This window comes from Monodelphis domestica, chromosome 8 (assembly GCF_027887165.1).
Source record: "Monodelphis domestica isolate mMonDom1 chromosome 8, mMonDom1.pri, whole genome shotgun sequence".
NCBI lineage: Eukaryota > Metazoa > Chordata > Mammalia > Didelphimorphia > Didelphidae > Monodelphis > Monodelphis domestica.
The window spans coordinates 27,254,547-27,277,753 of record NC_077234.1 but is presented as its reverse complement, the minus strand read 5'-3'; the positions used below and the strand labels follow the sequence as shown (position 1 = coordinate 27,277,753).

Here is a 23,207-nt window from a genome sequence, read left to right as displayed (position 1 = left end):
CCCTGGACCATGTGACCATAGCTCATTTTTTAAAAAAAAATGACTCTCCCCTTAATCTGTTCTTCTACACTAATGTGTACAGATATTTTGGCTGATCCCCATATGCCTTAATCTTGAAACCCTTCCCACCTTTCTCCTTGTTGTCTGCAAGTCCTTCAGCTTGGTAAAATCTTCCAAAAAGGTAGCACCCAGAAGTGCCCACTGCCCTACAGTTGATGTCTGACCAGTGCCTAATAGACCACACAGCTTGACCCTTCTGCCCTCCTTCATCTGCTTTGCTCACATTGAGCTATGCATTGGTTCTATTAGCAAAAATGTTCTTTAGGGTTTAGTGTTCTATAATCTAGTTTTATTCAACATAGTTCTGAGGTTTTCCTTCCCATCCATCTCTTGGAAGGATTAGGTGCATCCAAGCAAGAGCAAGCTTGCACTTGTTTGCCTGCTTCTACTTTTTCAATTTGAATTATGGCACTTGTCAATTGTAATTGTCTTAGAGTCACCCATGGCACTGATATATCATGATTTCTTTAATCATTCCCCAATGTTAAAAATTAGGGCATCTCTAGGGCTTCGTTTTTGACCAGTTTAAAATAATTCTGTAATAATAAATGGATAGTTATTTATGTTGTTTTTTTTTTAAATCTTCCCCCTTTTAGATTATTTTCTCAGGGTATAATTCCTATAGTATAATAGTAAATGATCACCTACCCCTCCACCCTCTCTCTGTCTCTCTGTGTCTCTGTCTCTCTCTCTCTGTCTCTGTCTCTGTCTCTCTGTCTCTGTCTCTGTCTCTCTCTCTGTCTCTGTCTCTGTCTCTGTCTCTCTCTCTCTCTGTCTCTGTCTCTCTCTGTCTCTGTCTCTGTTTCTGTCTCTGTCTCTCACTCTCTCTCTGTGTCTGTCTCTCTCTCCCTCTCTCTATCTCTGTCTCTCTCTGTCTCTGTCTCTGTCTCTCTCTGTCTCTCTGTCTCTCTCTCTCTCTCTCTCTCTCTCTCTCTCTCTCTCTCTGTCGCTGTCTCTATCTCTCTGTCTCTGTCTCTGTCTCTGTCTCTCTCTGTCTCTCTCTCTGTCTCTCTTTCTGTCTCTCTCTCTGTCTCTCTCTCTGTCTCTCTCTGTCTCTCTCTCTCTCTCTCTCTCTCTCTCTCTGTCTCTATCTCTCTGTCTCTGTCTCTGTCTCTCTCTGTCTCTCTCTCTGTCTCTCTCTCTGTCTCTCTCTCTGTCTCTCTCTCTCTCTCTGTCTCTCTCTCTCTCTCTGTCTCTCTCTCTCTCTCTGTCTCTGTCTCTCTGTCTCTGTCTCTGTCTCTGTCTCTCTCTGTCTCTCTCTCTGTCTCTCTCTCTGTCTCTCTCTCTGTCTCTCTCTCTCTCTCCCCCTCTCGATACCTATGGGACTTGGTATATTTTATTGGTTTGGAATCAGAGTTCAGGCTCTCTGTTTGCTTTTGACATCCTTTAGACATCACTTAATCTTTCATTGTTCTCAGATAACATTCTACTATATAAATCACAGAGAAGTCCATGACCTACCTCTCTGAAGGGAATTTTCACAACCAAATTTCTCACATTTACAAAGACAAAAGTTATAGGTACAGTATAGAGATAGAGCTAGGGACTGAGAGTAGGGGATGTTTAATCAGCCAAGCAACTAAGGAAATGGATCCAGCTTGGCTGTCTACACAGTCCAAATTTACATGGTAATTATGAATACTCTCTTTAGGAGGGCTGACAAATTGTTATGTTACTATCAATGGGCTATTAATCACCACGTGGCTGGTGTGGAAGCCTAATTGGTCGAGGTGGGAGCTGCCTGGCAGTGCCTACTGAAGGCATCTGGGCTGTCCTGATTTTATTTTCACCATCCTGGGTTTCATTGACTTGAGTCACATCAGGGTTAGGGAGTCACTGAAACTGCACAGACTTGAAATCCCTTTATTTCCTTCAAACATCTTGTAATGTTTTAAGCCTAGGGCAAAAAATAGTGAAAGGACTTCACCCTAATAATTAAGAAGGGGAAAAAAGTGAATTTCTTAGCTTCATGAAAGACTTACTTTGTTGCCAAATTGTAGCTCATTTCTAAGAAGTCTTTGTATTTTCCCTTTCAGATAAGCCCACAGGAACCCTGTAAGACTCTTGTAACTGAATCATTGCTCCAACCATACCATTAGCCTTGGAACAGATGTCAGAAACTAAGGACTGGCTGACTCCATATCAGGTTGCTGCTGCCAAGTCTCGCGAGCTTTGTGTCAGTAACAGTTGATTATAATGTCAGTGCTGTCCAATTCCCCAGCTAAGAGCAGCAGCTGCAGGCTGCATTTCACTGAAATAGTAAGTGATTCCGAGTCCTTACAAACTTTATCATCTCTGTGGCTGGGGAACAGGGTAAGTCATTCTGCATGTATGGAGCAGTACTGTAGAGAAAGTGGCAAGGAGGCTGTTTGTCTGGGGATTATGATCTACTTCTACATTTTGCCTTGTACGTTTGTGATGCTGGAGGGGATAATCATGGGAGTCTGTGGATGGGACAAATGGGGCAGGAAAGAACGTGATTATAACCCTGTTAGAATTCAGGGATTTCAATCTACATAAGTTTCTCACGAAGGGTGCCAGGTGGGTGGAGGGGAGTGTTCATGCAAACTTTGTTTTCTATTTGAAAAAGGAATTTTTTGCTTATGTGTATTTTTCATCCCTTTTTAGATGACAGTTTGATTTTGAAAGGCTTTTATTCTAAATTCGCTGGCTGCTGATTCACTATGATTGTAAAGTTTAAAGTTTAAAACTATTGATCATTAACTTTTCTTGTGGGTGTTAACCTTTTTTAAAAAAAGTTTTAAAAGTTATCTATTGATTTAGTTTCAGCATTGTGAAATTAATTCATATTTGGTCACATCCAACTTTAGTGAAACCTAAGGATTTTTGCCACCAATGGCTTTTCCTTTTTGAAATTAGTTACGCTGAATTTTGAATGAAAGGGGGGAAATGGTTAAAGTTACTTCAAGAAATGATTGCTTCTGTAAATGTGCTAAGGTTTTATTGATTCACTTCCTTGAATAGAAATCAACGGCTTTTGTTTTTACAATTCTTGCTTTTTACCTCTACAATTTCATTTTGGTTGACTTTTAATTATACTTGAGAGATATACAAATGATTATTCAGGAATGAGTACAAGACTGTCAAATTGATTTTAGGAAACAAGATGACCAGTGATGAAAAATTATAATGTCACTGAACCAATCTCCTAATTGTAGTCACAAAGTTCTCTGTTCTTGTATTATTGCTTTGGGTCCTATAGTAGTGAGGATTTCTGCATAGAGAGCAGCCTTTTGTCTATTATCAGACAAGATATTAATAAATCTAAGCCCCCCAAACCCTAATTTTTTAAACATTCAATTTCTTACTTTGAAATACAGTTGAATAGTACTGTTTATATTTAGTTAGGAGGTTTTGTGAGGAAACTACAAAGTAAATACAAAAAAAAAGTTTTTACACTAAATATTGTCTTTGTTTCAAAAATTCCAACCTTAAACCCCCCTTTAAAAAGTGAACATTTATACATACTGACCATGAACTATTCCTGAAGCTGGGTCAGCATTTTATCTATTATATAAGAAAGGTAAAAATCACTTCCTGATCTCAAAGATCAGTCTAAGTCCTCCCCATGACCTGTTCCAAATTTTCCCAAATTTCACATAAAGTGTTTCAAAAATTCTCACGAGGCTAAATGCCATGTCCAATCTAATAAGCATTTATTTAATGCCTATCATATGTCAGAGACTATACTATTAATAATAACAGTTTGTATTTACAAAATGCTTTTAGGTTTGTAAAGCTCTTCATAAATTCAATCCATTTTGATCCTCAAAAATACCTTCTATAGTAGATATAATTATTATTCACATTTTAAATCAGGACTTCGGGATTAAAGAGTTCAAGTGACTTTTCCAGGACTACATAACTCATAAGTAACTGAATCAGAATTTGAGCTCAGGTCTTCTTAAAACTAGCTACAATTCTTGTATCTATTACACAGTGCTGCTGCCTCTAGCCAGATGCCTCTAGAAAGATGAAGACAAAATAATTTTCCTGTTCTCAAGGTGCTTAACTTCCAAGTAGATAATTTTAATATTAATAAATTTTCCCAATATCCCCTATTTTTCCTATATATACAGCTTGATTATACATATGTTATATGTTATTTCCCCTTTCAATTATGAGTTTCATGATAATGAGGACTTAAAAATATTTGTATCCTCAATGCTTTAGCATAAGTAATATAGTAAATGTTTAATAATTGTTTATTACTGACCAAGTGAAGGATAAGCATCAGAGGCACAATTGGAACCTAAATATGTGTTTCCACAGTCAATGCTCTGCCTGTGACACTAAGAGATTTTGAACTTATAGGGCAAGCCATCAAGTCAAACTTTTTTTCATTTTTGACATAAGAATTTTGATTCCTGAAGAGGTTGCATAACTTGCCAAAGTGTCAGAGATCTGAGGTTTAAGCCCAAGAGTCAGCATCCAGTCTCCCAAACTGTCCATTTCAGGGACAATCATGCAAGTTGTCAGAGAGAGTTAAGAGAACATTTTATCTCCGGTGAAAAGTTTTGGAACGAGGAGGTCTGGGTTCAAATTATGTTTCTTTTACTTACTCTGTGGGTAACCTTGAGTAAGTTACTTAACCTCATTGGGGCTGTTTTCTCATCTGGCAAATGAGAGGGTAGGTCTTGATCATCTCTGATGTCCTTCCTTGCTCAGTTCTTATGAAGGTTGTTTTGTCATAGTTTCCTTGGGTCATGCTAATGTCCCTTCAAACAAGGCTATAAATAATTAGTTTTCTAAATGTAAATAACTACATTCCTAATACACTTTTCTACATGACTAAAAAAAAAACAATTAGAGTCACATGACTGATGAAAATTTTTTTTCAATAGATCGATGAGTTTTGCTGAACCATCTTTCCTTTTGCTTTTTCTTTGTTATAAGTAAAGACTTGGTGAATGAGGAGAATTTAAAAAAAAAGTAAATGATAGATAGATTGATAGATAGATAACAGATAGATAGACAAATAAATATATATACACATGCAATTTAAAATGACACTATCATAGTGATTTTTATTAAGCCTATTTTTCTGTCTTGTAATATATAAAATCTAGGTTAGATTCCTTGATGCATATTACCAGATTTGATAATGGGGGGATGGACTATTTCTATTACCAGTTTCCTTTCTCTTTTGAATTAGATCAATTTTTTACTATTTCAAAATTTTTCAATTTAAGTTTTACTTCTAGTTTTTTAATCTCCACAAGCCTTTGCTAAAAAGAGAATCCTGTATGTTTCCCTCCATCTCTTCCCTTCCTTTTCTTCTGCCCTCTTTCAAGTTTGCTATGACTCCAATGTCCCTTATTTTTTTCCCTTTTCTCTCATATGTTTAAAAATGAAATAAACAAGCTGAATTGCCTGAGTTTATATTTGCAGCTGTACTTGCCAAGAGTATCAGCCTCTCTCCTTCTTAGGACAGAAGTGCTTCCCTTTTCAAAAGAATAGTTTGTTAAAGTGAGCAAACACTATCTCAACCCAAATCTCATCAGTGAAAATGGAGCTAGCTTGAACAATTGAATATTTGCACATCATTAAAACTCTAGGTTGGTCAATTTCAATCATTTGCATCATTTTCAAATGACTGTTATCTAATTTTCTTTGAATCCCTTTTTTCTGGATTAATTTAACATATCAACATTCTTCTACCCTTAAACTTAAAATGATTACTGGAACTGTACTGAATAATAAAGCTACCAATATACTTATGGGAATACTTATTTTATTTGTATATTTGTTTTGTGATTGTAGCCTGAACTAGGAAATTCCATACTAGGGGCAAGTGTAGGCATATATTTGGGTGTTAACTCTTACATAGAGTATGGCTGAAGTAGAGGGAAATCAAACACCTGGAAACTGCAGGGTTTTCTTAAGCTGCTGAAGGTTAATACAGGGCCAGGGTTTGAAAGCAACTCAAGAGGAAGAGAAGCCCAGAGAAAGAAGGAAACAAGATACTAAGGCATCCCTGGTTTTTACATAGCCCCACCAAACAGCCTGTTCTTGTACTCCAGGAACAGACAGACTCATGATTCAGAAGGCTGTCCTTGGAGAGAGGTGCTATGAGAGAGCCCTGAAAGGGTCTTCTTACCACTCCCAAAGGATGACTCATTCCACGTTTTTAACCTGGTACTTGACTCTCTTGCTTACATCTCAAATCTAATTCTCTAACTTTGACAAAGTTTGGGAATCGCTGAAGGATAAAGATTTGAGGGAAAGAAAAGTCCTTCTAGTGGGATGGGGAAAGAGGGGTTTAGACTGGGAATAAATCATTTCTCTTCTGATAAGGGAAGAATTTTTTAATTTTTTTTTGAATGAAGCCCCAGTCACTCTGCTCATGTTCTGATTCTGTATGTAGTCCTGTTATATACTCTAGGTGTTCTCTTCTCAGTGGCTAGGATGACAGGGGAGTAAAACTATTTGCTGAACTGGTAATTAGCAAATATAGACTAACAGAAATATTAGTTATGAGGCTAAAGGTCATAGAAATGTTATATAGTTAAAAAAGTCAGTTTACTGCATGTATATAGAAACATTTTCCTAGATATTAATTCTAGATAATAGAGAACACAGAAGAAATTGAAGAGAAATTAAAAACTGGTTACAGTGAAACCAAAATCTTTGCAATTGCTTGCAGATATTTTGTTAAATGTGATGAAACGTTGTGAAAATTCAGGTAGAAATGCATACAGCATTGAGTATGAGGATGTTTTTAGCATTAAAATTAAAATTTAACTTTTAAAAAAGAAGCATATAAAATGATCGTCATACTAATTTACAAAAGAGCAGAGAACTGCATTTTCCAACTAAAAAGATCCTTAAAACATTCATGTATATAAAGGTAATATATGTGCTTGGGCAAGTTGCTTGATCTCTGTAGCCTTACTTTTTCGACTAGGAAATTATGGGATTAGACTTTGTGACTTTTACAATCAGGAGAAATAGTTTTCTATCATGAAATATTATTTAATATCCCACTCTCACCCATCCCCCAAAATGAGTGAAATTAACATTAATTCATGTAAATGGCTGGCTCAGGGGTATGGACCTCCAGCTTCACCTCCACCATGTTGTCTTAGAGAATGATAATCACAACATTGAATTAAACAGGCTTAATTTGATGGAATCATGACAATGAAGACATTGCCTGAGATCTTACTCTCTAACAGTTCACTGTCTAAGTCAGAAGCAAATATATACAAAGGAATGTCTGCCTGGGTGTGGTACTGGGAAGCCCAGTAATATCAACTGTCACAATTTAGAGCATAGGGATCACATATAATTTTATCAGCTAGATTGTAAAGTGATCTTAATGTTATGAAAAGTGTGACTCTCTAAATAGAAGGAAGGGGAGGGAAATGTAGATGTCATAAAAAATGTCAATCAATAAAGTTTGTTTTAATATATTTTAAAAATAAAATTAAAACATAACAATTTGTTGTATACACAGACACTTTATGGGGGAAAGAGGGGTAGAGTGTATTATTTATTTATTTATTTGATCTCTGTCACACAGTTAGTCTAAGGCAGTCAGGCTTGAAACCAGGATGTCCTCATTGAAAGTCTGGACCTATATACATTATAACATACTGGCTTTCTCTAAGAGATTTATAGAATCTATATATTGCTATTTTTTTCTCCTCATTTTGAGAATTTGGAGGAGAATGCTTTGAAGTGTGCTTTGGAGATTGACTCTTTGCTCCTTCTCATTTGCAACTTTTAGAGATGATTTGTTACACCATTATTTAATATTTTTGGACTGAAAAATTAAGGCTTTTCTAAACATTTTTCGCTAAGACACTTCCTCCACTTAAAAATTCTGTTTTGATCTTCATACAAAATACCAATTCATCAGGACCTCATTCCTCTATAATCATCTGACAGATGTAGATTTCTAGTTTGTGGACTTGTGCTTATGTGGTGAGCTTTCAGAAACATCTGGAGTCAGCTAGTGCCTCCAAAATTCAATGGCTTGTGCCTTGATATAGGAATAATCTACAGTTGTATTCCTTTGGCTTAAAGTTTATTGTTTTCCATGATTATACTAATGTGTCATAAGTCCATCTAATAATTGAAATTCAGTTAGTAGAATCAATGATAGATGAAAAGTATCACCAATACATGGTGGGTTGATTAACCTACATAACTCTTATTCCTATAGTATTAACTAACATAATGAACATAAACTTAAGTCTGCTCTGTTTAACTCACTAATACAATCAATCATAACAATTAAATCACAATAAACCAAGTAAATACTGATTAAGCTGAGTAGGGGTATCAAAATTATTTCCCCATCCCTTACAATTATTTCCTCTGTAACAAGTTAGCATTAAACCTCTAATTGCAGACATGCAGTTCTAAACCTACAATATTGTACTGTTTTCTTTTAAGCCTAATTCCTGGGCAGCCCATTCCATTTTTGGTCAACTGTAATTGTTTATAGAGTCTTAATGCAGTGGTTGCGGGGATGATATCTTTTACTTTCCAACTCCTCTTATTAAAGACATTTTAAATGGATCATGTGCAGCTTAGTATATATCACGTTCTTGGTAAATAATAAATAGCAATATTTCAGTCCCAATTTTAAAATGTGAGTACTAAATGCATTCTGAATAATTGTTTTATTTTTTTCATTTTCAGACATCAGGATGAACAGCATTGGAACTTCTATACCCATCGTATTTCTTGTTAGTCTTCTAATACTCTGTACACTCATCCGGAAATCTCAAACTGAAGATGACATCATTGTTACAACCAAGAAAGGAAAAGTTAGAGGGCTGCAACTCCCAGTACTTGGTGGCACAGTGACAGTGTTTCTTGGTATTCCCTATGCAGAGCCTCCCATTGGTCGACTCCGATTCCGAAAGCCGCGGCCCCGGAGCAAGTGGTCTGATATTTGGGATGCCACCAAATATTCCAACTCTTGCTATCAAAACATTGATGATAGTTTTCCTGGATTTGCAGGATCTGAGATGTGGAATCCAAACACGGTACTTAGTGAAGACTGTTTGTATCTTAATGTTTGGGTTCCATCTCCCAAACCCAAAAATGCTACAGTCATGATCTGGATCTATGGAGGTGGTTTTCAGTCTGGGACATCATCTTTACATGTTTATGATGGCAAATTTTTGGCTCGAGTTGAAAGAGTAATTGTGGTCTCAATGAACTATAGGGTGGGTGCCCTTGGATTTTTGGCTTTGCCAGGAAATTCAGAGGCCCCAGGAAACATGGGGTTATTTGATCAGCAGCTGGCTCTTCAGTGGGTCCAGGAAAATATAGCAATTTTTGGTGGGAATCCTAAAAGTGTAACTCTGTTTGGAGAGAGTGCGGGGTCTGCTTCAGTCAATTTTCATATTCTTTCTCCTAAAAGTCACCCATTATTTACTAGAGCCATTCTCCAAAGTGGGTCTGCAAATGCCCCATGGGCAGCAATAACACCTTCAGAGGCTAGAAACCGAACATTGCATTTAGCAAAATCCCTTAGTTGTTCCAGAGGAAATGAGACTGAGCTAATTAAATGTCTTCGAAATAAAAATCCTCAGGAAATACTAGAGCATGAAAATGTCATTCTTTCCTCTGGTTATCTAAAAACCAATTTTTGTCCAACTGTGGATGGTGACTTTCTCACAGACATGCCAGACAGCCTCATCCAGTGGGGAGATTTTAAACAAACACAAATATTAGTGGGAGTTAATAAAGATGAAGGAACATCATTTTTGGTCTATGGTGCTCCAGGATTCAGTAAAGATAATGACAGTATGATAAGTCAAAAGGAATTCCAAGAAGGAATAAAAGAGTTTTTCCCAGGAGTGAGTGATCTAGGAATGGAATCCATACAGTTTCACTACACTGGCTGGTCAGATGACCAGATTCCTGAAAATTTCCGTGATGCAATGGATGATATCATTGGAGATTATAATTTTAAATGCCCTGCTTTGGAGTTTGCCAAAAAATTCTCTGAACGAGGGAATGATGTGTTTTTCTACTATTTTGAGCATCGGTCATCCAAAAATGCTTGGCCTGAATGGATGGGAGTCATGCATGGTTATGAAATTGAATTTGTTTTTGGCTTACCTCTGGAAAGAAGAGTTAATTACACAAAAGCAGAAGAAATTCTGAGCCGCTCCATCATGAGAAGCTGGTCCAGTTTTGCAAAATATGGGTAAGTACTTTGTCTCTGTCTCTTTCCTCTCTCTTTTCTCCATGCTCCCACTTATGTTCCTCTTTCTCCTCTGAAGAATAGCCCCAGATTTTTTGGGGGGGAACATAATGAGTTGTGTGATGGGTTAGGCGATATTTCCTAAATTTTCAGGCCACATGAGTTCTGTTATTTTCATCTCATACATACACATTGAAACAGGATCTCTTGGGTATTTGGGGACTTGTACTCACCAAAGATTATAAGGATATCTTTAAGAAAGGGATGTGATTTTCAAACAGATTCATAGACTTAGGTCTGAAAGAACTTTTGAACATTAAAGGAATATTTGTCTAGATATGGGGAGAATGAGAAGGCTTCTAAAGCCTCATATATTTTTAAGGTTCTATAATTCTGTCATATTGTTTTCCTTCCATGACTTTGGAAAGCATAAGTCATCTTCAGCCAGTTGCGTAGCAACTGGGGTCATCCATAAACTATCTCCAGTGCATCCATCTAATCCAAATATTGCCCAAAAGGAGATCTCTATTGTTTCCACTATCTCCTGATGATATTCCTACTTCCATTCTTAACTTATCCTGTCTCACCCTGTCAAGAGAGGCTTCATCATGTTGTGGGAAAACCATGTGTTCTGAAATCAGAGGAGCCATAATCATTTGATATCTTAGTTAAATTATGTACCAAAGATCAGATTAATTCATTTGAATAAATATTAAGCCAGTTTAATGTATTTGGCATGATACCAACATACGTCAAAGTCATAGCCAATATGAAAATGAGATGAAAGACAGAGTGACAGAATCTAAGATTCAAAAGGAATTTGAAATGCATTGTGGAAGAATGGAAAGAAGATTAAACTTAGAGGAAGGAAAGGGGGGGGGGAATTAGGGTTCAAACCCAACTTTATCTATCTACACTTCCAATTCCTATTTACTAACATGTCTAATTATAGGAGCTGTTCATTTTCTTTTTTCCCCTAACCATATGTATTTTAAAATATTTATTTTCATCTATTTATATATCCATCTCTCTCCATTTTTATACAAAATATACCTTTCTATTAACAAGCTAATCAAATATTAATATATTAAGACTCATTATTGATTTCATTTTTCTCATATTTTTATTATCCTGATAGAAAATCCTAGGAAAAATTCACTATCCTGCTGTTGTACTATCTTTATGCAGTGTTCTGTCTTTTACACAGGTGGATACAATAACCACATTATCTAATTGAATAAAAGTGCTGGAATATCAACTTACTTTCACTTAGCTTACTGACAGCATCCTTAGCAAAACTTCCAGTATTAGTTTGGGCAATGGAGATGGTGTATCTATATTGACTGTTTATCTCTTTATATCCTTCCTATTTATCTGTCTATCTATCTATCTATCTATCTATCTATCTATCTATCTATCTATCTATCTATCTGTCTATCTATCTGTCTATCTATCTGTCTGTCTGTCTATCTACTCAACTATTTTATTTAACAATCAGTTCATCTTTTTATCTTATTTGAATCTAGATTTATAGTTATAAATATTGATAGATAATTGAATGAAATACTTCTACCAGTTCTCACCAGATTTTATTTCTTTCTCTAGATCCTTGCATTTTGAAATTCTCTGATTCCATTTCCCATGGAGATAATATATATTTAGTATAATGACTTCTACTAAGATTGTTATTTGAAATTTTTTATGGATCAGTCTTATGGCCAGGGGTGTGGACATCAGTTATTCCTGTCACAACTTTACTCTAGTACAAATTATTTCTTAAATCCTCAAAAAAGTTTTGGTTATTTAATTATTTATTTTATTCATATTAAAAGGATTTTCTTCTGTTCTTTATGAAGCTTAGGGCCATGTAAAGTTTCTCGCACATGATAAATATTTGTAGACTATGGTGATGTGTTGCATAGTCTCAAACTTTTCTTCAAATTATTTATATCGTTAGTTAAATTTCTGGACATTTCCTTGATAATAAATACTACTGCAAACTATTTGGCTCTAAACACACATTCTATTTATTTGTTTGTTTTTAAACTCTTACCTTCCATCTTAGAATCAATATTGTGTATTGGTATTTAAGGTAGTAGGGTTCTAAGAACTAAGCAATGAGGTTTAAGTGACTTGTGTGGAGTCACACAACAAAGGGTTGTTTGAAGACAGATTTGTCGAAACAAACATTTGCATGTCTCAGTTAACTGTTTCATCCTTTTCTGTCAAATATTTTTGGTGAAATTAAATTCAAACAATTTTTGACCATGCATGATCGTTTGATTCCTCTCTTGGATCTTACTCATTTCATAGTCTTTATGTTAAATCTAACCACAATGACGTACATTTAACAAATTCAGTGGTATGTACCTGTTGATAGCCTTTCCCATTATTCTTTGGGATTCAATATGGATTGAAATGAATTTTTATTTCTGATATAAATTTATGCTTAAGTGCTTTCTGAGCAGGTTGGGTGATATTTCTATTTTAGGCACTAATTAGAAAATAATAAGTCTAAGCACTTAAAATAATAATTGATATCTCCACAGACTAAGAACCAGTAGTCTCTAAATTCAAATTGTTAAATTCCCCATAATTTTGACCTATCTCTTTGTTATTTACAAAGGAATTAAGTAGAAAATTATGATAATAATAATTTAAATTTATCTAGTGTTTACATGCTGCTCTCCTAATACCAACCCAGTATGGCAGGGAATTGAATATTATTTCTAATTTACAAATGAGGAAACTGAAGGTTGGGTCCTCTTAGCTGAAGTACTAAAATTATTCATCTCTCCTAAGCTTGCCTATATCTAATCTTGAATCATTTTCACTTATATTTTCATTTTATAAAATATAAAGCCCTTGAGATAAAGAGGAATTGTTATCCCCACACTGCAAATTTGGAAGCTAAGCATCATTAAATTTAGGTGACAAAGTGACAGAATCAGGTGTGTACCACAATTATTTGATAATTAATCTAGTGATCTTTTCATTGCAATATGTTGTTAAAGTTTAGAAACAAAAATAATTAGCATTGTCTTGATAGATTTTTTTAACAAAATTTTATATATGTAAAGCATATAATAAAATGTTTTGTAAAATTCTATTTCAATAATAATAGTGTTGTGAATCCATCTAGGATATATATATAGAGTCTTGCCCTCTACCTTTTATTCATTTATTTATGTATTACTTAATTGTTTGTTTGCACAATTTATGATCTTGGAGAATAGCCTAAAGTACTAAGAGTTCTAGTTATTTGCCCAGAGTCAAATGAGATATTTCCTAACTGAAGATCTTTCAGGTCTTCCTAATTCTTAGGACAACTCTCAATGTATTAGGGTTCACAGTCTCGTGCTTTTTCAAAGACCTTTATGCTATGACACAAAGAATGATGTTTTCCCAGATAGGTGATTTTTTTTTTTTAGGGTGTGACAATTTTTTTTTATTTTCACCATCTTTGACAACTCATCTTCCTTCCTGAGATTTAATTAGTTCTACTCTATTTTTTTAAATATATTTTATTTGATCATTTCCAAGCATTATTCGTTAAAGACATAGATCATTTTCTTTTCCTCCCCCCCACCCCCCATAGCCGACGCGTAAGTCCACTGGGCATTAGATGTTTTATTGATTTGAACCCATTGCTTTGTTGATAGTATTTGCATTAGAATGTTCATCTAGAGTCTCAGATAGGTGAATTTTGATAGCACTAACCACATAGCCAATGCTAAAATGGTCTTATCCTAGTCAGCAAATAGTAATGGGAAAAGAAATAAATAATTAAAATCTTCTTTATTCAGGAAAAAATACAAAATATTAAAACATACTTCTGTAAACAACATCTTTCCTTCAGTTATTATTGCCCTTAAGCTTTAAATTCATGTATTTTAGGGGAATCTTAATCCTTGTGTTTCTCATCCATTTACACTGACTTTTGCTTTTGTAAGAACTGGTTCATGTCCAAGATGCCTTCTAAGCTTTTTAAGATGCTTTCCCTTAGCAGAGAAACCATTTTTGGAAAATGTTAAATGGAATCTAAATTTGGGAATTTCCATGAAGAGCTCCAAAGATTCAGTGTGAAGTCAATGTTTTAGCCAGACTTATTACCCAGACAAGAGAATGTGAATCTCATGATTACTATCCCTGTTCTTGTCACTTGGGTGCACTTATATTCTCTCTCTCCCTCTTTCTTTCTCTCTCATCTGAAAAGTGTAAAACCATTTGGAAACCAGGCTAACCTTAGCTACATATGAGACAATTTTATCTTTGAAAGAAGTGTATGTTTTAGAACTGGAAGCACCTTTATCAATCAGTCCAAACAACTATTCAGTACAATTGAAATTTAATTGAATCCTCCCCAAAATGTTGATTATCTATCTGTGAAGGATTTTCACAGTCACAATTTTTCAGAGGTGCAAGAGAACTTCTGTCTCATTCAAATGTATGGAAAAGGAATCCCTAATATTGCATAAGTGCTAATTTGTCATCAAGTCTCTTCTGGAAGTCTACCAAGGTTGAGAAACCTACCGCCTCTAGAATAATCTGCTCCTTTGATCTCTAATTGGTGGAACATTTATTTTTGAAATTAAGACTAAACTTATCTCTTTGTAAATTTCACCTATTTCTCTTGGTTCTTCTCTGGGGAGAAAAAAAAGAAGCATAATTCTTCTTCCTTTTGACAGGTATTCAAATATTAAAATTCATGATGATGCCCACGCCTTCTCTCCTGAGGTTTCTTTGCACCAGAATAAATATGCCCAGCTCTTTAAACCAATCTTCATGTATAATAACTTAAACAACAGAGTGGTTTCTTTCTTCTAAATATTCTCCAGTTTATCAATATTTTTCTTAAGCTTTGTTACACAGAACAGAAAATAATACTCCATATAATACTCAATACTCCTTCTCCAAAGGAAGAATATATGTGTCATCAAATATCTCTTCCTTGAACCTCTCCAACCTCATTTTATTCATCTATGAAATATTAATGATAACAATATTATTTTATAGGATTTTGTCATTAAATGAAATAATGTCATTTGATTAACCTTAAAATTTTATATAAAAATCAGATATCTGTATATATATGGCATTGGATGCACATATATGTATATATGCATATATTGTATATGTGTACATATAAATATATGCATACATATATGTACACATATATGCACTTTTTTCAAGGAACTTACATTCTATAGAGGCAGAGAGATAACCTGACTGGAGATAATTAAAACACAAAGTAGAAAAGGAAAATTTGATATGGAACAGAATTGAATAGATTCAAATGTGGGAATCAGTAGAAAAAATAAAACTGGTCCTGAGACATGAGTCTTGCAAGAAGATATGTGTAATGTATGGGCAGAAAGGGAACACACACACAGAGGAAATGGAGGGGGGGAGAGAGAGAGAGAGAGAGAGAGAGAGAGAGAGAGAGAGAGAGAGAGAGAGAGAGAGAGAGAGAGAGAGAGAGAGAGAGACAGAGAGACAGAGAGACAGAGAGTGAGTGAGAGAGAGAGAGAGAGAGAGAGAGAGAGAGAGAGAGAGAGAGAGAGTTGAGATAATAGAGAGGGGGAAGAGATTGATTGATCTTCCCCTCTCTTCCCCTTGGGGAAGGTAACCAGGCTTTGTCTCCCTGAGGGACAGAGTGTGTCTCCTCAGAGAGTGGTTCTGGGAGGTTTAGGTTAAGAACTAGAAGAAAGAGCTCAGGTGAAATGGCACACAGGTTCCCTTCTTGGTCTCAGCTATTCTTGAGAAACAAGATGGACCTTCCTGTCTCTGAGTTCTTCAAGTACACCAACTGCCACTTCTCTTCAAACCCCTGGGTTTATATTCTCACCAAGGAGAGATGTTGTTCCTTGGATCTAGTTATTTTGATCTCTCCCCCATTTTGGGGAGAGGTATGGTTCTCCCCAAATCTTTAGCCCCCTTCCTCAATGCTAGGAATTAGGCAAACATGATCTAAGTAGTAAACACTTCATTTGGGTTCACCCAGGGAAAAGAGAGATGAAGATATTAGGAGAGGAAAGTGGGTAGCAGGAATCTCTATTGACTGGCAGACTGACCCCCCAAATCTTGGGGGACCAGGCTCTCAACCTCAACCCCTCTTCTAGGTCAGCTGCTGGCTTTGTCCCTACTTCTGAGCTAATATAGCTTAAGGAATGGAGTCTAAGACAAGTTAGGGAGAGAGATAGAGAATAGATCTTTGGGGAGAAGATTTCTCAGTAGATGACTTCCTTCAAAGTCAGAGTCTACTATAGTTTAAGCTGAGTAAGAGATTTCAGGGGTTCACTGGGAAACAGTTGATATCCAGAGGGACCCCACATTAGAAGATCCTTTTCTCAGGCTCTCAGCTGTAGGAGAGAGGTGAGCTGTCAGTTTTTGAGTTCTCTCAGCTTCTGTTCTCTCACTGGAATCCTGGATTTTTTCTTCTTGCCCCTTCCCCACATGAGTTGCTGCTTGCCCCACTGGATCTTTTACAAATTCCTCTCTTACATAAGGCTCTTAAAAGGCAGAAGTGACAGAAGTTTAACCCAAGTAATAATATCTTTGCAAATGAGTCAAGACATGAGATGGCATGTCACACTCAAGCAACAATTTACTTACTGCTTTTTTACATATGATCAAATTGTGACCCAGAATAGTGAAATTATTGGCCAAAGAAACAGACAACATATAGGTAGAGTTTGGAGTCTTCAGCCTCAGTACACATTACTCTTTTGGTGTTAATATCTATACTGATGAAATGATGGGTCTTTTGAAATATTAGAATATCTTGTCTATTACTACATTGTATTCCACAGCAGACTAATGCATTTAATTCTGAGACATCCAAACTAATTTCATGGAACAGTAATTATGATCAGAAAAACTGTGAGATCCACAAAACTCAGAATACTTAGGTAGCATTGAAAATATACTGACAGAACTGCTATGGGGGAATGACAAATTGATTAGCTCAACTTCCTCCCTTCAGAGATATCTAGCAATAATAGAGGGTCTCATGGAAAATTCTATTTTTGCCAGAATACAAGTTACAATCATTATCATCCCTACTACCACCCTGCCCATCCTCCTTTGATACCTTCACTTTGTGGTTCATTTACCCCTATTGCTGTATTGCACACCATCACAGACCAAGGGTTTGAAGGAATAACTGAGGACATATAGCTCATCCTTTTTTATTTTAATAATGAGAACCTGAGGTCCCAAGTGGGAAAGTGATTCTCCCACAATTACACCAGCATTAAGGGACAAAGCTGGGAAGTGATCTCAGCCCTCCTAATTCCAAATCCATACCTTCCCTCTATCTTACAGACCCTATTGTCTGAGATACCACTTCTGGGGTAGGTCATGTTCTACCTGCTAAGAGCTACTTCTGATGGATACACCATGGCTTTCCTATGGCAAAGCTGCTTTAATGTCCCTTTTAAAATTCTTTATTGCTTATCCTCAGGGAACTAACCTAAATGAAGTCTGAGGATCTTTAGTTTCTTTGTAGTTTCGGTCATATATCTTCCTTGGAATCAAGATCTCACTGATTTGCTTAGACTTGTCTCAAGTTGGCAATTACCTACCCATCTGTGATTGTAGGTCATCCTATCTCTAAGTTAATTAACTCAATTTAGAATTTTGTTGTGTAAAATCTACTACTATTAACAACATTAATTGATATTGAAGTATAATTTGAAGGATACCATTGATCTAAGTACTAAACACTTTATTTGGGTTCACCCAGGGAACCCAAATTTTTAATTGTTTTATCTTGTATTACAACAACTCTATGAATTTGGGGAATTAATAGCCTAGTTAACCAAGTCAGTGAGGTCAAGTAACTTTTGTCTAGGAACAGACAACTCAGTATTTGTGTGAGCCGGGATTTGATCCTCATAATCCAGGTATTCCTCACTCTAAATTCACCAGTAGTTTAAGTAAATTACACTGTCCCTGCTAGTATTGTAATTCTAGTTTAAAACCTTTAAAAAAACTTTTAAAAAACTACCAACTTTATATCCAATTTGTTCCATTTCCATATCCCAGGACATTTGGGAAATTTTAGGCATAGCAATTTCTTGGAGCTGGCTAGAGAAAGATATAACACTAGAAATCCTGCTGAGTCTCTGTAGGGTGGCTCAGATTTCCTGTACAGCAGGAAATATTAATGACAAGCTAGTCATCATGGATTTAATGATGGAAAGAAACTACAAAACTTTTGGGTCCAATTCCTTCATTAAAAAAAAAAAAGATTTTTACATCACAATTTTCTCTATCTCTTTCTCTACTCCCCTACTCAGAAACCCATTCTCTTACAATGAATGAACAGATAAATGGATTAGCAAACAATGAAATAAATAAAAAGAAAAGGATGTGAAAAAATCAAATGCTTCATTAAAATCGACCAACACATCACCCCAAAGTGAGAGTCTAGGCACGTTCCATACTTATATGATTCCCTTGTAACATATTACTGTACACTCTAGTGCATTTTCTAGTATCTTGAGCCAAGATCAGTATTATTACATTGCATTCATTATTACAATTATTTTTTCTATTCACATTAAATATTTTTCTTTTAAAAATGACTAAATGGAATGTGAGAGCTCAAGGTGTTCAACATTGGTCACAAAGATTTTGAATGCCTTTTAGCACTGGGATTCCAAACCAGATGCTCTATACCAGATTAGTCTTTTTGCCACTCTTCCATACTGTCTCTTGCAGTGACATGTAGTAGTTGAGTTAATAATACAGGATAATGAATATTTCTCCTTGGGGTATATGGAGATAGACCTCTCCCTAGAGGGTTTTAGGATGCCTCAGGCTTCATAGGGAACACAGAATTTCATTAGCTATTAAAGGATGGGAAGAAACTTGGCAGTAAAGCTGAGGAAAGGGGGAAGAAGAAAGGAAATAAGTATGTATAGATTACCTATCTAGATGTCATTATGCTAAATATTTTACAAATATTTCCTTATTCGATCCTCATAACAACCCTGAAAGGTAGATGTTATTTTTTCTATTTCAGAGTTGAATAAAACTAAGGTAAACCAAGGTTAACTGGCTTGCCCATGGCCACATAGGAATAAGTCTCTGAGATCAAATTATAACACAGGTCTTCCTGATGCCTAGCCCAGCACTCTGACCATTGTAAAATGCAGATTTAGTCTGGTAACCAATGATTAGAGGTGGTTAATGTTTAAAGGCCAATATAACCTACATCATAATAATATGGTTGAAGTCTATGAAATTAGAGGAGTATAACAATATGGTTTCAGAGAAATCCATTTGATGACTACGTTTGGTCAAATTTGGTTAAAAGGGACTTCTTTCCATGACTATTTTATCATCATTACACCAGAGAGAACATATTAGCAGATCAGGAGAGAATGAGTTTAGATTTGGAAGTTACCTGGTGGGTCATCTCTCTTAGGACCCTCAGTTTTCACATAAGAAAACTGAGACCCAGAGATATAAAGAACTTTTATTCAGGAATCCAGGGACATCCTCTCATTCCAAATTCAATACTCTTTCCCTTCTACTATGACTGCGCGGTACCTTGTACTATGAGTCTAGCATCTCATGTGAGTTTTTTTTTTTAATTGACTAGAATTCATTATCTTTCTCATTTCTTCAATTTCCACCCTGGGAGAGGGATTAAGAAAAAAAAAAAATATCCAAACCCTTGTAACAATACACATCATTGGACAAAAGCAATGTCTAAACATTGTTATCTCTTTTTGCATATAGTCTATCCTCTCTCTTTTAGGGACTGGGTATCTTTCTTTCTTCATCAATACTTTGCAATCTATATAACAATTCAAAAAATTCTCTAGAGATTTTTGTCAAAGCATGTTATCTATTGATCTATTCTCTATTCTCTATATCTATCTATCTATCTACCTCTGTCTGTCTGTCTATCTTCTTATCTGTCTATCTCTCCACCCATCTACATGTACTATTTCTTTACTTTCTCTTTCCTTACTTTATCTAAGAATTTTATCTAGATGAACAAAGTCAATAAAGGGACAAAATAATATTACTAAAACTCATGTTTTCATTTTTGTCATCCATTATATCATTAAAAAAACCCTCTCATTTACTTATTTGCTTTGGAACATTTAAGGTGAAATAAAAAAAAATACATTAATAGTAGGCTATTGGAGGTGGCTAGGTGGCTCAGTGGATACAGCATTGGACTTGGCATCAGGAAAATTTATGTTCAAATCCAGCTTCAGATATTCACTACCTGTGTGATCCTGGGTAAATTATTTGCCCTGTGTTTGCCTTGAACACCTAAGGAAGGAAATAGAAAAACCCAATAGTATCATTGCCAAAAAACTCCAAGGTAACAAAGAATCTTACCCAACTGAATGACAAATAAGTTAATACTCTATATGAATAGCTAGAACACTGGACAGAATTCTGATAACAGTGTCTCTTGACAAGAATATTAGGCCAAATTGAGTAAGATACATGCAATAAGGATAAATGTAAGGCCTTATATTTTATTACAGAACACAAGTTTCACCAATATAAGGTTTGTGAGACAGTAGTTTGTCTGAGAGGCAATGTAGAAATTTTAGGGATATCAAGATCAATATGACTCAACAGTGCCACATAACTCCCCCAAAAGTTAATAAGAACTTTAGTGAAGCAAAAAGAAGCATGCAAATCATGGATAAAAAAGGGATGATCCCACTGTATCCTACACCACTTAGATCAGATCTTGAGAACATTTTTTCAGTTTTGGGTGTCACATCATAGAAAAGACATTGATAAGAGGGAGAATGACCAGAGAAGGGCAACCAGGTGTCATGGAAATGAGGAATTTGACAACTTATGCTTGACTTCAGGAAAGAGATCTATGAATAATTAATTTTTATTTTTGTGAAGTTTTTTTTTTTTCCCCAGTAGTGTCTGACTCTTCATAACTCCATTTTGGGTTTTCTTGGTAAAGATACCAAAGTAGTTTGACATTTCTTTTTCAGTTTATTTTACAAATGAAGAAATAGGAAAACAGGTTAAAGTTACTTGTCCAGGGTCACATAGCTCCTCTTGAAGTCAGATTTTAATTTAGGAAGATGAGTCTGCCTGACTTCAGACCTGTCACTCTATCCACTGCATCACCTAGCTGCGCACAGAAATGATAAAAGAAGTTGCAAATAGACGCATTTCAAGTTGATGTAAATCATAAGTTTCTAACAATCAGAATGAGTAGCCTTTGTCAAAACTGTCCCTCTCCTCCTTGAACTTTCTCAGACAAAGGCTAGATGACTAACTATTGAGGCTATTGTAAATTACTTATTTTCACTATTTCATTATTATTTTAATTTAGTTTTGCTTAGAATAGATATCCTCTATTGCCATTAATGCCTTCTCCAAATGTCTCTGCTGCAGTCAGATAGGAACTTTAAAAATCTATCATGTACAAAATTATTTTATCCAGGAGCCCAAAATATGGAATTGTGATTTCTAAAGATCCAACTTTCTGTTCAAGTAATAGTTTATACCCTTAAAAAATCTGGATGTGAAGTCAATAAAACTTTCCCAAAGAGGTAATAATGCCTTGATTTTCTATGATAACCATTATAAGGAATAAGACAACAGTATGTTATTCCTCAAAATATTGCAACGGAAAAAGGAGATTTGCTATTTGTGAACTTATAAATAAATATAATAATATATTTATGAAGATATTGGCATATAAACAAAAATATGATATATTTAAGTACCTAGGTCTCTTTTTCAACCCAGATTCATCACTTTACTTTCGATATCTCATTAAGACCCTGCAATCAGAAGACATTTATTCATCACTTTACTTTTTCAAGGAGTCTCTCAAATGTAATCTGAGTATTTTGGTAATTGAGTATTAATTTGGTAATTTAATATCAAGTAGTTATCTTAAGTAGCAGAAAAGAGAAATAAATTGTCAATTGAACTCTGATGTTAAAAGGAAATCTTTTCTTAACAATTTTAGTTTTTTGAAAAGTTATACACTAAAGCTTTAGGTGAGTAGACCTTTTTTCTCTTAATACCAACACCCAAAAGATTACAATTCAAATTACAATTGAATTTAGGATTAGAGTCTGGATGATTTCAGATTTCAATGGAATAGAAAATTTCTTGAATAAAGGAAATTCCCTCTACTGATTGAGGTCCTGGAGAGCCATTAGCATTTTTAAATAATAAGAGACTTGCCCAAGGTCACACAGGATAATCTACATGTTTCATAGATACTGATTTTTCTTCTAAAAAGTTATTTAGATCAAGGAGGGATCTGAAAAATCTCAGAAGTATGAACCAGTTCTGTGCTGTTTAGATCTTATGCAGCTTCTCTCAAAAGACCCTAAAAAGGATACTTCTAACTTCCCACCACCTATTCCATTATTAAAACATGAAAACCAGTAATAGATGACAATTGATCAAAGAGGTGGCATGATATAGTGTTTAGAGATAAAGTCTCAGAGTTAGGTACACTCTTACACATGAAGGTTTTATGATTCCGGGTAAGTTGTTGACACTATTAGTACTCTAGATCACTCTATAATACAATATATAACAGGGAAGATAGCCAATGGCATTGGCATAAATAAAATTCTTTTTTTTTTTACAATGTCCCTATATTTTAGTGAAGTTCAATGCCCAGTTTCCATCCCTATCTTTGATTGTGGTTTCATGGCAACATAGATCTGATTCTGGATGGAATGACAAGGTCCTTGAACCCTGACATCTCCCTTATCAAGTTACCGAAACTCTCTTAAAGTTCATCAATGACTTTCTAATTGCCAACCAGACTGGCTCTTTCTCAAAACCACCAAATTTTAAACTGGAAGGAATATCATTTGCTATCAAGTAAAAAGCCATTCACCAGAAGGAATCCCAATGCAGTAATCCAGCCTTTGCTTTAAGGACTCCAGTGAGGATGAAACCATTGCTTCTATTTAAA

General features: G+C 35.3%; 1 protein-coding gene across 3 annotated transcripts in view; it reads left to right on the top strand.

The window, feature by feature from the left end:
* The first annotated feature begins 2,176 nt into the window (after positions 1 to 2,176).
* Positions 2,177 to 23,207, top strand: part of BCHE (butyrylcholinesterase) — a 97,779-nt gene continuing 76,748 nt past the window's right edge. For 2 of the 3 annotated variants that reach the window (XM_056807307.1, XM_007502265.3), the window contains exons 1-2: positions 2,220 to 2,373; positions 8,734 to 10,255. In XM_056807307.1, coding sequence (XP_056663285.1) covers positions 8,742 to 10,255 — 1,514 coding nt within the window. In that variant the 5' untranslated portion in view covers positions 2,220 to 2,373; positions 8,734 to 8,741. Of the gene's footprint in view, positions 2,374 to 8,733; positions 10,256 to 23,207 lie in introns of all 3 variants that reach the window. The other variant, XM_056807308.1, reaches the window with a different exon arrangement.